General features: G+C 41.5%; 1 protein-coding gene across 3 annotated transcripts in view; it reads right to left on the bottom strand.

Moving 5' to 3' along the window:
* Window positions 1-14,813, bottom strand: part of ATP8A2 (ATPase phospholipid transporting 8A2) — a 323,111-nt gene that overhangs the window by 284,826 nt on the left and 23,472 nt on the right. For 2 of the 3 annotated variants that reach the window (XM_057399592.1, XM_057399594.1), the window contains exon 2: window positions 2,547-2,691. In XM_057399592.1, coding sequence (XP_057255575.1) covers window positions 2,547-2,691 — 145 coding nt within the window. Of the gene's footprint in view, window positions 1-2,546; window positions 2,692-13,719; window positions 13,849-14,813 lie in introns of those variants that run through there. The other variant, XM_057399593.1, reaches the window with a different exon arrangement.

The following is a 14,813-nucleotide window of genomic DNA, read 5'->3' as shown; positions in this document are numbered from 1 at the left end:
CACACGTACAAAGGACCACACTAAATCCAAAAGCACTAGGTTTTAAAAAAGTTTGTGACAAAGTTTGAAAAGCACAAAAGAAATCAGCCATTGCTCCACAAGTTCTAATAATTTCACTTATTTATACCAGAAAGCCTGGGAGAAAAAGGAAACAGCTCTTCCTTCCATATCCTCACACTTCAAGGCTTGTGGAAGTGTTAGTACCACCTTGCCACCTACTTCACTTTTGCAATAGCATTATCTACTATTTAGAAGTGATAAGGGAATTACCAGTTTCGCTTAACTTGTCCAAAATCATTTTTTTCCTGTTGCTCCCACAAACTTTCAACAGCGCCTCGCCCCAAAAGAAGTTAAAAAGCTCAGGATGCTCAGCTCAGATCATCTTAAACAGAAAGCCATACCACTGATCCACCTTCCCCTATCCTCTGCACCTTGCTGTATGTTGCTTAGTTTTGAGCAAGCTATTCCATACTACCCCTTAATTTCAAAAGTTTCCTGTGAACACACACAAATTCCCAACATTTTTCAGAGAATCCTTGGTGACTACAGAATAAGTGACAGAAGTCACATGATTTACAACAAACTGCTTTAATATCTCCTTCAGTTTAATTGTCTGTAAGCCCTTATGTATGGATAAACTGTGTCAGTTTACCCAGTTACACAGAGCCTTTTGCTGTGGTACACATTTCCTATGGAGAAAAGGCACCTGCAAAACCAAAAGGTACTGAAAAACCCAGAAGCTAAACACAGTAAGCAACAAAGTCCAAGGGCAATACAGAACTTCTGTTCCTCAAGAACTCCAACATATGCAAGCAAGTAAACCACCACACATTCTCCACACAAGGCACCCTTACTCAGATATTATGACCTCAATGCCCTTGCCTTCATTCACACCTGGATTGAAGGAAGAAAACTAATCCAGAGGATGGAGAGAGCAGAGCCAAAGTCACCCTTCTGGAAGTCAAAGCTTTCTTACTGAGCAGCAGCAAGTTATTATAAAGTGGACCTAATTTCCAAACGACACTAAGGAGCTAAGATCACTAATCAGGTAACGCAAACATCTCTACTTTCCCACTACACTACCTGCATTTTGTCCTATCCCTCACGTACCAATATTTCTCATGACTGAAAAGCCATGGAAAACTTTTACAGCTACTAGGGGATTGCTTCCAGACAGCAAGCTGGACAACAGCTCTGAGGGGCTGGTAATAACACTATCAGAAACAGGTACTTGGTAGCAGTCACACACACTCCTTTTTCATTAGATTAAGCCAGAACAGAATCCCTTCAAGAAACCCCAAACTTCAGATTCTGCCAACACTCTATTCCCTCCTTTTCCTTCTGTAAAGCAGGAAAAGCACAAGTAGTCTATCCTAGAAAACAGCCAAACCCAGCTCATAATTAGTCAAGGAAAAATAAAAATAAAGTGAGAAAACATCTAATGTTGCTGCCCACATAGAAAAGCGAGACAGTAAGAAATCTGTCATTTTAAGTGCTCCTAAACCATAGATTTCACCAGACAAGTATATAATAAGTCAGAGTAGAGGAAAAATTCCTGTATGTGTAAGTTGCACTACCCAGAACACCAGCATCCTTCCAGAAGATATTCTTAGAACCACCCTTGATAATACACACAGTAAACCAGCTAATGGAAATAATAATTTCAGCAGGATATGACTCCTTTCTTTTCTTTAGAAAGCACTCATTGTATAAACCATTCTGAACAATAACCCAAACATCTGCATTAACAGACAGAAGCCTGCTAAATAACGCTCCTCCTTTGTCATGACAGGAGCCATCTGTTCACCTCACTAACCCAGCTAACCCCAGGCAAGTGTGGTGAGTACTGCCACAACTTACTTGTTATGCATCCTCATAGTCCATGTTTCAGTGCACACCATTTATGCTTCCAAACAACAATAACATGGCATTAATCATACCAACAGAAGTCTTAAACACATGCTCCTACAATGAAATACCAGAGAAAACTCTCTGTGGTCTCCAATTAAAGAACACAAGTGGACCATAGCCTTCAACACATGAGAATAAGAGTTTGTAAATTCTATAGTTATTTTTATCCTTTTAGACTTTTCCTTTCTAACTCTCTAGTTCTTTATACTTAGTCTAGTTATTCTTACAGTTGGATGCTACTTTTAAAGAGAACACTCAAAGTGGATTCAATCCAAATCTCAAACTGAGTTTTCATGAGTTAGCCCCTGTGTCCAGGAGTAATACCTGAGGACCGGTATTACAGAGTTGAATGGCCCTACTGAAGAGAAGACCTTTTCACGCATCTTACCCACGCAGCTCTATCGGTCCCCTGCTCTTACTGTTGATGGATACAGTTTACCCCTGCTAAGGCTGCTGGATCCCTCTCTCCTGCCTCTTCTCTGTACCTTTAGCCAGACCTGGTGCCCACTGAAGCCAACAAGACACAAGTTACTACGCGCAAAACAGATCCGTGCAGGGACGGGAGCCCTCCCAACCCAGGGCTGCGGGGTGTGCAGGCTGTCAGCCGGAACGGGGGATGCGGGGATTGATCGTACCTGACCCAGTTGTCGCGGAACTTGCTCTGCTGGGGCTGGTTCAAGTAAATGGTGCGGGCTGGTGCCTCGTCCAGATCCGCCGAGGACGTGGCTCCGGACATCTCATCATCCGCCTTCTTATAGCCCGAGGGGGAACAGACGGGTCCTGCGGGGAGAGCGCAGAGCGAGGCGGTCAGCGAGGGGCTGCGCCCGACAAGGCTGGGCCGCGCTGCGGGGAACGAAAGAGAAAGGAAGGGCCGGGGGAACCAGCGGCTGCGAGCGAGCGCGCCCTGCCCGGTGTTCAGCGCGGCGGCGGCGGCGGCTGATAAATAACGGCGGCCGGGGAGGGGCGGCGAGGCACGCCCGGAGCCAGCTGGCAGCGGCGGAGCACCGAGGCCCGCGGCCCCCGCCCCGCCCCCGGCACCGCCCGGCCGGTGCCCCCCGCCTCCGAGCTGGGCAGGCGCGGGTGCGGGGCAGCCCGCGGCGGGCAGCAGCGGCAGCAGCAGCGCCCTGCGCGGGGCTCCGGGTCCGCTCCTCGGCGCTGCCGATCGGGACGGAGCGCCCGCGTCAGGCCCCCCGGGCACGGCCAGCGCCCCGGCGGCGTGGCCACGGCTGGCACCGGCCAGACACATTGTGTTCAAAGACAAGGCTCCGGTTCAGGCTTAAACGAGCAAAAAGCTTTTTGGTTTACAGCTTCAAAGCTGAAATTGTAAGTCATTTTCTCCTCCAACTGGCGCGAATCGAGCTCTATGAAGCATTTGTGTTAAAAGGAAGCCAAAGTGTAAGGAAAGGAGATAGCCATTGTCGCTGTCCAGCCTCAAATACTACCAGAGTTGTTGGAGTCAGATTTACTGCTCTCCCCTGCCATTCTGAACTGTGGAAATACATATTTACAGCTCTGTGTAAACTAAGAGTATCAGCTGATGAAGTAAGCCAGGAATTCACAAGCTAGCACAGGTGGCTTGAGCCAAGGATGAGACAACTTCTTTCCCAAGATCTAACAAAGGTGTTATGCGAGGGTTATTTGAAAAGCCCATTCAAGAGGTAACAGTGAGAAGCAGCTATTGTCAAGGCAAATGCAGCAGTTGCTTCCCATTTCTGTACAAAGCAAAGACCACAGTGCTACAAGCTCATCTGATGAAACAGCAACTGAAAAGGGTCCAGCGAACAGCAGAGAGCCCACTGAAATTATGGCCTTCTTTGCTACAGCTTGAGGGAAAAGCTTCAGTCCTAATACAAACTTAACATACTGAACACTTTTTCTCACACATTACCTTTTTTAAATACACCATAGGTCTGAGCTAATACTCTACTCTCGCATCTCAGACTTTCCCAGTGATTGATTCTTCATTGCTAGTGCAAACAGGCTCTGTATCCTCTAGACATGAGCCACTGGAGGGCAACATTACCCATTCAATTTATAATGTAGTCCAGCATAAAAAAAAACAACTCTTGTAACGCTAGTAGATGACCAATAAAACTAATACAATTAACAAAACAACACGCTTTCAACAGCACCCTCTTTTGCCCAAGGCAAGTGTTGCACGTTGTGAATTCATGCTTTGGAGACATCAAGCTGAACTTGTTTGTGTGAGTCTGATTTTTTTCCCATGTTAGTTGACGCTAACTCAGACAACAGAAATGCCAACCTGATAGCATTGGCTTTGTGGAAAAGGATGTAAACTTAAGAAGTGAAATATGTAAGGCTATACGTTATGCAAGACTATGCCATTATAATACTATGTTAGGTTACTCAGCCTGAAAAAGCTTGCCACAATGCAGAGGACCGCTCAACCTTGCTGAGTAGCTGTTTTCCCCTTCAGAAAAATCAGAGCCAACAGCACTACTGATACTTACTGTTCTTTCCCATTGATTTCATGTTGTGCAACTGCAAAGGAGATCAAGCAATAGTACTCTTAAAAGCATTAAGTGCAAGGAAGCAACTTTGATCTGTTTTCCTAGTCATGCTCCAGACAGAAATGCAATTATTCTAGAACAAACATGCTATAAAAATTGTTGGGTTTTTCAAAGACCTTATGTGGTTCACCTTTTATTGACTCTCTCTGATGCTTGAAATCCTCCTGCTAACTAGTTCTCTTCACCACCAAGTGTCATGGAGCTGTCCCACAACTTTAAGGATTAACTGAGTACAGACAGCTGATAAAGTTCAGAGGTATTTAGGTTTACCTAATGCCCTATGCTCTTGCCTGCTCTCTCCAAGATGGATGCCTCAAAAGACAAGGCACTGGCCTTATTCTTTAGAATTTAGTATTTTAGTATTTTATTTAATTTTTAATTATATAATAATATTTAATTACATTTATATATTATATTTATATATTATCTACGTATAATATAGTATTATATATATTTATTTATATGTTTATTTAGTATTTATTTTAATATTTTCAAAGCCGATTTCTGAGAGTGTAGCAACAGCTCTGCCAAGAAGGATTTCATTTTTGCAAGTGGCTCAAGTCGGCTGTTTCAACTTTTAGTGGAATAAGCTTCATTTTGGAAGATTATCCCGTAATCCTGCCCAGCAGGAAAGCCTTCCACCTCCCTCCTGTTGCTAAGCAGATCACACCCAAAAGCCTGCAGACAGTGACCTGTGCTGCTGGCTGTAAGATGCTCTTCTTCCCTGTGCTTAGAAAGGTTAAGGAGCCCTGAGCTTCTGATTTGCTCACGGTGGGCAGCAGTCCCAGAGGCTACACCACCTTGAGAAGGTATCTCTTTCAAGGAGACCAAAGCCTGACCACATGCAGACCATCACTTCAGCCATGTGAAAGCAGCTTCACCTCTGCTCCTTGTTCAGGAAGGCTATGCAAAAATACAACACAGATCTGGCTGCCTCCATCAGTGGTGGAACTTAAAACCAAAGTCACAGCAGCTCTTACTCAGTAGTGCTTACTACCCTGTATCCAAAGGAATCAGACTCCTTGACTTCACTTAAAGGCACACCAATTTCTCACTCTGGGAAAGTTTCTCTCCTGTAAGACCTGCATCTTCTCTGGTATATGCCCAAGGACTTGCAACACTGCTATGCAATTTACTTCAGAGAAAACAATTCATGTTTCAAGGAGCATATTAGAAGTAGAGCATTATACCTCATTGCCTATCCATTTAGTATGTTTAGCTACATCAGATTTTGGATCTTCTAGCTATATTGGTCTTAAGCCTCTATCATAGAATCATTTATGTTGGGTAAGTCCTTTAAGATCATCAAGTCCAACTGTTAATTCAGTACTTCCAAGTCCACCACTAAACCATGTCCCTAAACACCACATCTACACATCTTTTTAAATACCTCCAGGGATGGTAACTCACCCACTTCCCTGGGCAGACTGTATACAGATCAATGTAAGTTAATTTTGAGTGTGATGTGGAAGTCAACACAATTTGATAAAAGGAAGCCAACTGTACAAAAGTAACTCACTGTGCTTTTGGTGTGCTAGTAGGGCAGCTCTCTTCACTTGCTGAAGATATCATTTGGCTCAGCTCATATCTCCTGAGCTCTGCTGTTTGGTCTTGTTAGTCTTCCACCCCTAGAAATCATAAAAATCTATCACCAGTGACACTACCTACTCTGCTCTCATCTTGGTAGCTTGTACTTCAGGGAAAGCAGAACTTTTGTACTGGCTAAAAGTTCCCAGGAACAGAAGCCAAACATGTCATTAAGTGATTATTCCCCACTCATCTTCAGGAAGGAAGTCTTGAAAAGTCTCAGTTTGAGTAGATCAGAAAACAGAAAGTAAGCAAGAGCTGGGCATGGAAAAGCCTCAGGGGATACTTGCAAGCCAGTCTACAAACAGGTATTCTGTGGAATTATGAAAGAGTTAGTAAAGCAACATATTTAAACACTATGATTACAACCTATTTTTATGGAACTTAGAATACTAGGGAACTTCAACAGTGTCCCATACATCTGGCTTCAACTCTGCGGCACAAGACACTGAATGCAGACATCTAAAACTGTTTCCCACTGTGCTTTACAAGTTCCATGAGTCAGACCCGAGTTAAAACTCCCTTTTATAAAGCCCATTCATTTCTTCAGGGCTCTTACTTCACACTATTTAACAAGTTTATTTTCTAAAAAAAGATGGGATTAAAATTTGACTAAAATATCAAGACATTTTATAGCTTTCTCTCATCATTAAGAGAAACCAGACTTGATACCCTGACAAATTCACATGGCATTTGTTATCACTTGAAAGCAATGAGTTATAATTTAATACTCTTACTTCACTGGGCCTGCAAAGATGATATTTTCTATGTATATCTGTCTCAATGTCTGCTCAGTAATAATCATAGCTTCTCTATGATAGAGTAAATAAAATGTTGTCAATTCTGTAGTGTTTTTAAAGATGAGTCACTTGGGATGTTTGCCAGCTGTCAGAAGTCACAAGAGAACTCTTAACTGAAATTGTACCACTTCTAAGTAGATTAGCCAGCTAGTTACTACTCCTGTCTTGGTGAGGTGCTTGATTGCTCTAACATGTGTTCCATTTTTAAGAACAAGTGATAATAGAGCAATTAAGCACCTCAGAACCACAGACAGCAGAACCACAAGCTCTGAAAAACAGCAGGTTTGTAATGGAGAAGTTCAGACAGGCTTCATCATGTGATGTTTAGAACCTAAAGCAATACTAAGCTTCATAGCCAAGAATCATCCTGCCAATTTTGAACACCGTTTACAGGACCAAGATCTAGTAGAAGAATGGATGCTGAGCTGAAGCTAACCCCATTTGAGAAAGTTGGATTACAGTCACCAAAGGTCCTTTCTAACCTCAACTACTCTGTGACTATAAAGCTTAGTCAGCCACAAGTCAAAGGTTAAGTAGCCATTCCTTCTGTCCCCCACAACTGTATTAAGTGGCAATTCTCAGTTAAAAACATTTGAAAAGGTTCTCTTCAGAGCGAAAAGGACAAAAAAGCCTCACCAAAAGCCTCCAAACTTTTGTCATTTGAAGACCACAAGTTCTGTTATAGGCTTAGCTTCAGAGCTAACTTTTGAGATGTTCAGTTTACTGAGATGCATATTTAAAGAGTGGCAGACAAGTTTGGACTTTTGCCTGCCCTGAAATAGAAAGTTTGCTTTTAACAAGCCACGCCAGATTCAGCAACTCACCATCGCTTTCTTAGGATAACATCTTTTTCACAGGATTTCCCTCACAGACAGAGTACCAAAGATGGTACCAAACAAGAGAAGTTCTGCAGCTGATAACTATCAACAAATTCATATACAAACAGTGACTTTGAAGCTTGGCTGAGTTGGTTTTATCTAGAACACATTCTTTCTTGCATTATTTCATTACCTGCTTTAACTGTTCAACAGAAATATATTTAAAGTAAATATAAAATTGCATAAGGGTAAGAGATCAAACAAGAAGAGCACAGCATGCTCTCATAGGAAATGCAGGGCATGAACTTAACTACCACGTCTTCCAGGAAACCTTCGCTCCCACCAGGACTGGGACACCTTAACCCTGAGTTATAAACAGTTCACGTGAAAAAAGAAAAAAAAACAACTTTATGAACAACAAGAAGTTTCTATTTTTTTAGCATCTGGAAAACTCCTACAGTGTTCAATAGTGTAAGACTGCAGGCAAATGTTCTGACTAAGCCAGAGAAAGCTCTGAAAGAATTCACAAGAGAGCTTTCATTTTCTAACTCTTCTATTATCAGGAGTATTTTTAAACATGCTTCCTTCTTAATAGGTGTATCTCCTGCAAAGTGAGATGTCCTTAGTAAGATCAACTGCATGCAAGTACCAGGGTTCATAATAACGACAGCCTTAAAGTTAATACCATAGTTGCAAAACCTCTCTCATTTCTCTCAAGAATTGTGAGAGCTGCTCTGCTTGAAGTTACTGGAAGTAAAATGGCTCTTTCATTTGCTAAAGGAGAAGCAAACATAAAAAAATATTGTTAATATACATTTAGTAGGTGGGTTTTTAAGATCCGTTTTACTTCAAGCTGTTTTCAAGTTCTGTAAACAGCACCATGGATGTTGCTAACATGTCTTTCAGGAACATCTTTCATCAGGTACAGTTAAGGAGTCTGGTATTCAATTAAGTTTGATAATGTTTCCATGATCAATCTTGTCAATTTTAATAGCAGCTATAAAGTTGAGAGGAAGAGGATACCTTTCCTCAGCTTTCCCAAGGGAGCTCCCTGAAGTTTGAGGCCAAACAGAACTTCTGTAGAAGACATTTACTAAAACCCAGTATTTTACATGGGATAGTAAAAGATATAATATTCCACAAAAATGCAAATGGTGAGTAGGAAAGAGGCGCAGATAGTGCTGTATATTTTAGCTTACAACTTAGCTAGCACCAAGCTTCTCCTCAAGTAATGTCTAATCAGAACAGGGGACAAACAATTATCCAGAAAAAGAATGGTGTCTGTTCTGCCAACATGAAGGATAAGCATAAGCAGTTAAAGCCTTTTTAGACTGGAATATTAACATTCAGTGCTTCAGTCTGGGATAACAAGGAGGCCATGACAAATTCTAGTGACAGAAAATAGTTGCTAGCTACAACATGCACAATACCGGAGAGGATACATGTACAAGCCTTCACAGATTGCAGGAAAGGCTTGTGATGTTGGAAGCAAGAGCTATCCCTCCATCTCATCACCATCATTCCAGGCATTAGAAACTCTGCAACAGGCCTTTTTACACCAATACGATGAAATTCTTGCCACCATGCAACACTAATGAAGTGGACAAAGTAGTACCATTACCTATCTGCATCAGCATTTCAGTAATCAGGACACTACTCCAATTACCAGCTTGTGCAGGAAAACACACAAGCAGCATTATATGCAGTCCCAGGCAAAGCACTGTTTTTCTTACAGGCTAAAGAAAATATAAACCAAAGAGCTGGAAGTGAACTCAGTCCTGACAATATAACTGGTAGGTTATTCTCCCAAAGCCTGTGATTTGGTTTTGTTATTTTTACCTTTAAGCAGTTACATTTTCCAGCCTAACTACCAGGATACTCAGTGAGCAAAATATCAGATTAAAGTTCTCCCACAAGATCACGTTCTAAAAGTTAACCTGAATTTATGTCTGTCAACAGCTAAAGCTATAGTGGAAAAAAAAAACCTTGTGTTCAGGTCAAGCAACTTGTAGCAGGACTTTCCCATAGAAATCTCAAGTCAGGTTTGGGACAGTGGGATTTACAGCTCTCAGCTAACTCCTGTGTTCAAGTCAACACAGAAAAAAAAAAATAAACATCCATACCTTTGTATCCGATGTTTTACAGATGTGCAGCAAGGAAGAAAGGCAATTTTACACACAGCAGAAAGTCAGATTTAAAGATAGGATTTTTTTTCCTGTGCTAGATACAGACCAAGAAATTGAGACTCAGATGAAGACAGTAGCCCCCAAAAGGATATTAAGAGTAAATAAAGCTTCAGAAGCATGACAAGAGAAGACTGAGCAAAGGAAGAGTATTTTCTGAATTCCAAGATGCAAGGAGGAAGTTGTCATCAATCAAGCTAACCCAGACACTGCAAAGGAAATTAAACAGACACAGGTCTAACTTCACTCCTTTTCTCTTTGTAGCTATGCGATATGTGTGGATTATCAAAATTAACAAGATGAAGAAGGGTATTGTTGGGTAGAAAAGTTACCCAATGTGATACACTTCAGAAGTTGCTTAAAACTCAAGAGTAACTGCCTGTAAGAGTAGGGCATGAACTGTCCTGCAACAGAAGCTGCCATGTGGCCACTAGTTTGGGATTGCTTACTTTGAAGCCTGGAGAGCTACATGCAGCTCACACATGTCAATCTTAGAGATGCATTAATCTAGTTCCCAGGAGCATGCATGTTAAAAATCATACAGTACTAACACCTACCAGTGTACTTCAGGGATCAGAGCAAAAAGTGCTGCTATAAAATGGGAGCCTAGCTGAGCAAGAAGAAAAGCTTGGATATTCCCTGCTCATTGCAGGGGAGATGGACCAGACCTTTGAAGGTCCCTTCCAACCCAAACTACCCTGATATACAGGTCAATTCAAGAAGGACTGATCTGCCAAGGAGATGTAGCTACAGAAGAACTGCAGTATAGCTGCAGAGGTACCCACAGTATAGGTAGATCAGTAGTTAATAGATACACAACACCAGCAGCTCCCACAGTAGGTGACTAGAACCATACACATTTGTGTAAGGCTTCTTGTAGCATTAGCTGACACAAAAGCAACCGTTGAGATCACAGAAGTGAGAACAAGAACTCCATTTTGCCTGGACTTGTTAATGTAAGCCTGAACAAGAATAGCATATGCCTTGTGAAGTCACTTCTTTGTTTATCACCAATTTAAGCTACATTTGGTGACACTGAAAAAGATCTCTGAATAATCTCACATTACAAATTAGAAAGTTCTTAACTCCAGCAAGTTCAAGGCACAGAACACAGCCTGTTATGAAGAACAGCCTTTATCAAATTGTGAATGGAATTGCATGCTTCAAGCAGAGACAGCTGGAGCCTAGATTTTGATGCAGATGCCCAAATTCATGTGCATGAAGCAGCTAAATGCTGTCAACAATGAACAAAACAGATCCTTGGCAGAACACTAGAGACACTTCAGAGAACTAAAAAGCAGCATCCAGGGTTATGCTACTGCAGGAGTATATAGATTAGCAAAACCTGTATATACAGAAAAAGATTCAAATGCATGATCATGCACAGATACTGTGTATTTCCAGAGACAGTACTCAGCTTCCCTCTGAATGAATAGCAGATACTCACATACTTGAAGCAAAAATGAGTTGACAGAATACTTGGGTATGTGAGAGCAAAGGTGCCTAAGGTTGCCTGTGGCCCAAGTTAAGGTCTCCTTGGTGTAGTTTTTGCTTCTTTGAACAGCAAGATAAAGGCCTCATATTTCATTCCATCTAACAATCCTCAAATGAAGTTTTTGTGAGACCACAAGAGGAACAGCACTTTGCCTAGAATAGCTCTTCTTCAGCTCCCAAGTCATTTTATACCTGCTCACTCATTATTAGCTTCTGCTGATACTGCTGAGCTAATAAGACAGCATGAGACAAATATAATCTATTCTTATTCTGCCTCATGCTCCATAGCCACAACTGTCAGCTAAATTCCAAGGCTGAACCTGTATCACTAGTAAGTAAACAGAAGTCAGCCCCTTCTTCCCCTGCCCCAGCTTCAAGACTAACTTTGCAAAACCATTAGGGGCACTAGTAACTGACAGTAGTTAGAACAAGTGTTTTGTTCTTAATTTCCCATACTGCATTGGACAAAAGTGGCATTTCTAGAAGCTTCGCTCCTCTTCCACTCTTTCCTTAGTTGTTCTCCAGACTCACTTGTTTATTTGCTAGCAGTTTGTCACCATACCCTCAACTTCAAGGAGTGTTTTTTCCTGGTACACAACACTGTGTCTGATTTATGAGAATCAATGATACATCTGGGGCCTGAAAAAATATATTTCAGGCAGCAGATAAATTAGATCTAATAGCCTGACAAAGTTGAATACTCGGCTCCAGCAGCTACTGTTCAACACCAGAATTTTAAATAGGCAAGAAGCACTGCAGCTCCAGCAAGCCCAAGGAACCTCTTGAGCTGTACTTGAAACCCCTCAAGTCAAAATCCAAACACTAGATGTGCAATAGGTTTTCTAAGAGCCGGTTCAAACAACTGACATTCCTCAAACTCAAGATTCAACTTTGAAAGCTACCTACGAGTTCCATGTTTTCATCGATACTACAACTGCACCAAAATATCCTATAAGATTAGTCATCAATTTCTTCCAACTAAAACCACACAACTTTAATGAGTTCCTTAAAAAGCAGCAGTGAGGCAGCTGTGAAGGGGGTAATGGAGTCACTGGTTCTGTAAGAACTTGATATACCAAATACTAGTGTTCCCTGTTTGGGGTTACACAGTTTTAAGACTTTGGAGAACTACGTTTCTCCTCACCTACTTGTCATGTCAATGTGTCACTGCTCTTCACTTCTTAACCTCCTGGATTAGCATGGCCTACCAACTGCCAGTAGAGCTCAAAACACGTTTGCACACATTGGGAAGCTCTGTACAAATCTTCAGCATTTGACACAGTTTGAAGGACACTGAATTTAGAGCTGCTTATTTAACATCACTTGGAAGCATTTTATATACAAAGTGACAGTGCAAATGCAGATTCCACTGTGCAAACATATGAAAACATGTACTGTGCCCATTCTGCATGCACTTTCAGCCTCTGAGATAAGGACAACTTCACTAAGGTCCTTTTGAATTTCCAGCTCAAGAAATCGTCATATTAAAAAAAAACCAGAAAACGAAAAACAACCCCAAAAAACCCTTAGTTTAACACAAACTATTGTATTTGACAATGCAGAATGGCAATTCTAATCTCTCCCCAGATTCTTTATTTGCAGTTCTTGGAATTTATCAAAGATTTGGTTGTTAAAGCAGTTTAAAAAAAGCAAACATGAGGTGCCAGAAGTCACAGCTAAACTGGATTCTTATACTTCAAAGCAGAAAAAAATGTACATTTGTCCCCTGAATAATCCCACTGCTCAAGGAAGATCCTTAAACTCTAGCACTTTTGTCAGACACACCTTGGATAACCATAACTAGTCATCCCATTTGTGGGCCATGTACATAAGTATCAAGCACAGTGGACCTGATATGTGATTAACAGAGTATTTCAAAACCAGTCATCAGAAATCTCCTTAGCCAAACTGACAGTCACAGCTAAGCCTTAGAAGAGATCAGTTACAGCCTTCTCTCCTCCCACCTTTGAGGCTTGTTTTCCTGTATTAATATTGGTTGAAGCTGAAACTACCTTTGGCACATCATAATTCTATTAACATTCTGGCACACAAGTGGGTTTTCTTTCATTTCTGTAATGCATCTGTTCCTATAACAATTTACCAACAGCTTTAAGCATATCAACTGCAAGCACAGTTAATCTTGACTTCAAAGAGAACAATTTACACAAGAAAAATTAATGTTTTCCCATTTATATGCTCATGATGTAAAGCTATCTGTATTTTACTAAAAGCCCAGAGGCCTGTAACGCTGGCATCTAGCCAGCATTAGATTAGAAAGATTTATTGCATACATACTGACCTTTTGCTCCAAAGCATTCCCAAATCTGTTCTTCGTTCCATCCACCCATAGTTTAGTATAATGCACAACAAAATCAGCTGCTCATTTTACAGTTACCTAGAGAGAAGCATCTCTTCCAGCGACGGTAGAGAGGCATGATGTTCATTCCTCCTTGCACTGGCTGCATGAAGATGAAAACAGCAGTAGTCCTTCAAAGATCTCTACAGCATTAGCAGGTCTCAAAGCTGAGTAAAGTGATCCCCATGGAATCTGTGAAATATAGGTTTGTGCTTTCAAACTGCTCTGCATTAGATTCATAGGAGGAAAGTGTGCAGTAGGTGCCTGTGTACACCCATACACAAAAAGACAGCTATGGCTCTCACTGGAACATTTTAATACATTCAGACAAAAAGAGGGGAATTCAGCCTCATCCTATATTTCAGCACTTGAAACAATGACCTGTCCAGTTCCTGGACTTTGACCCCCACATACCAGCTTTCAAAGAACAATTTCTCAAGTGAAATCCTAATAGAAAGATGCAGTAGAACTCAAGTTCTGTTCCTCCTGGAGATGCTATCTGTGGTGGTATGGGTCATGAGAGCCACGCATCTTTGCGGGGACAAAGATTCCCTTCAGCAGGTTTAATGGCAAAGTATTTTTGCTCTCAAACACAAAGATTAAAAATAACTCATCTATCCTTTCAGCTAATAAAACAATCTCCTTTAAGAAAGGAAAGAGTAGTTTTCATTTCCCTTTTCACCTGTAACAACCCCATTAGTATGAATCAGATTTACTTATATCCCCTTAACCAGCTTCTCAGGGTTCTTCCTCCCTGGTACCTCTCCAGATTATTCACTTGTTTTTTGGATGGAGGATAGAAAAGAAAACATCAGCACTGTGCTTAAAGCCTCCAGAAACAGCCATAGGAGGAGACAAGGATTTGGGGTTTTTGGACTATATCTGAGGTTACTATCCCAGTGAAGTATCAGATCCACAGAACATTTCCCTGTGGCCAAAAGCAATGCATCAGCTATTTTTAGTGTTGAGTACAGTTATGCCAGGACAGGTGTGTGCTTTGAGAAAGCCAGACCACATCAGCACAGAAAGAAGGCAAGAACCACCACTGGCTCCTAACCACCAACTGCAACTTGGTCAGTTCAGTCTTTCTGAAGCTACCAGAACACTAACATCACACCATGAACTTCAGAGTT

This window comes from Pezoporus wallicus, unplaced genomic scaffold, assembly GCF_028554395.1.
Source record: "Pezoporus wallicus isolate ANWC-B61680 ecotype Strahan unplaced genomic scaffold, APGP_CSIRO_Pwel_v1 scaffold_6446, whole genome shotgun sequence".
Lineage (NCBI taxonomy): Eukaryota > Metazoa > Chordata > Aves > Psittaciformes > Psittacidae > Pezoporus > Pezoporus wallicus.
The sequence above is the reverse complement of the archived record's forward strand: the minus strand, read 5'-3'. Positions and strand labels throughout refer to the sequence as shown.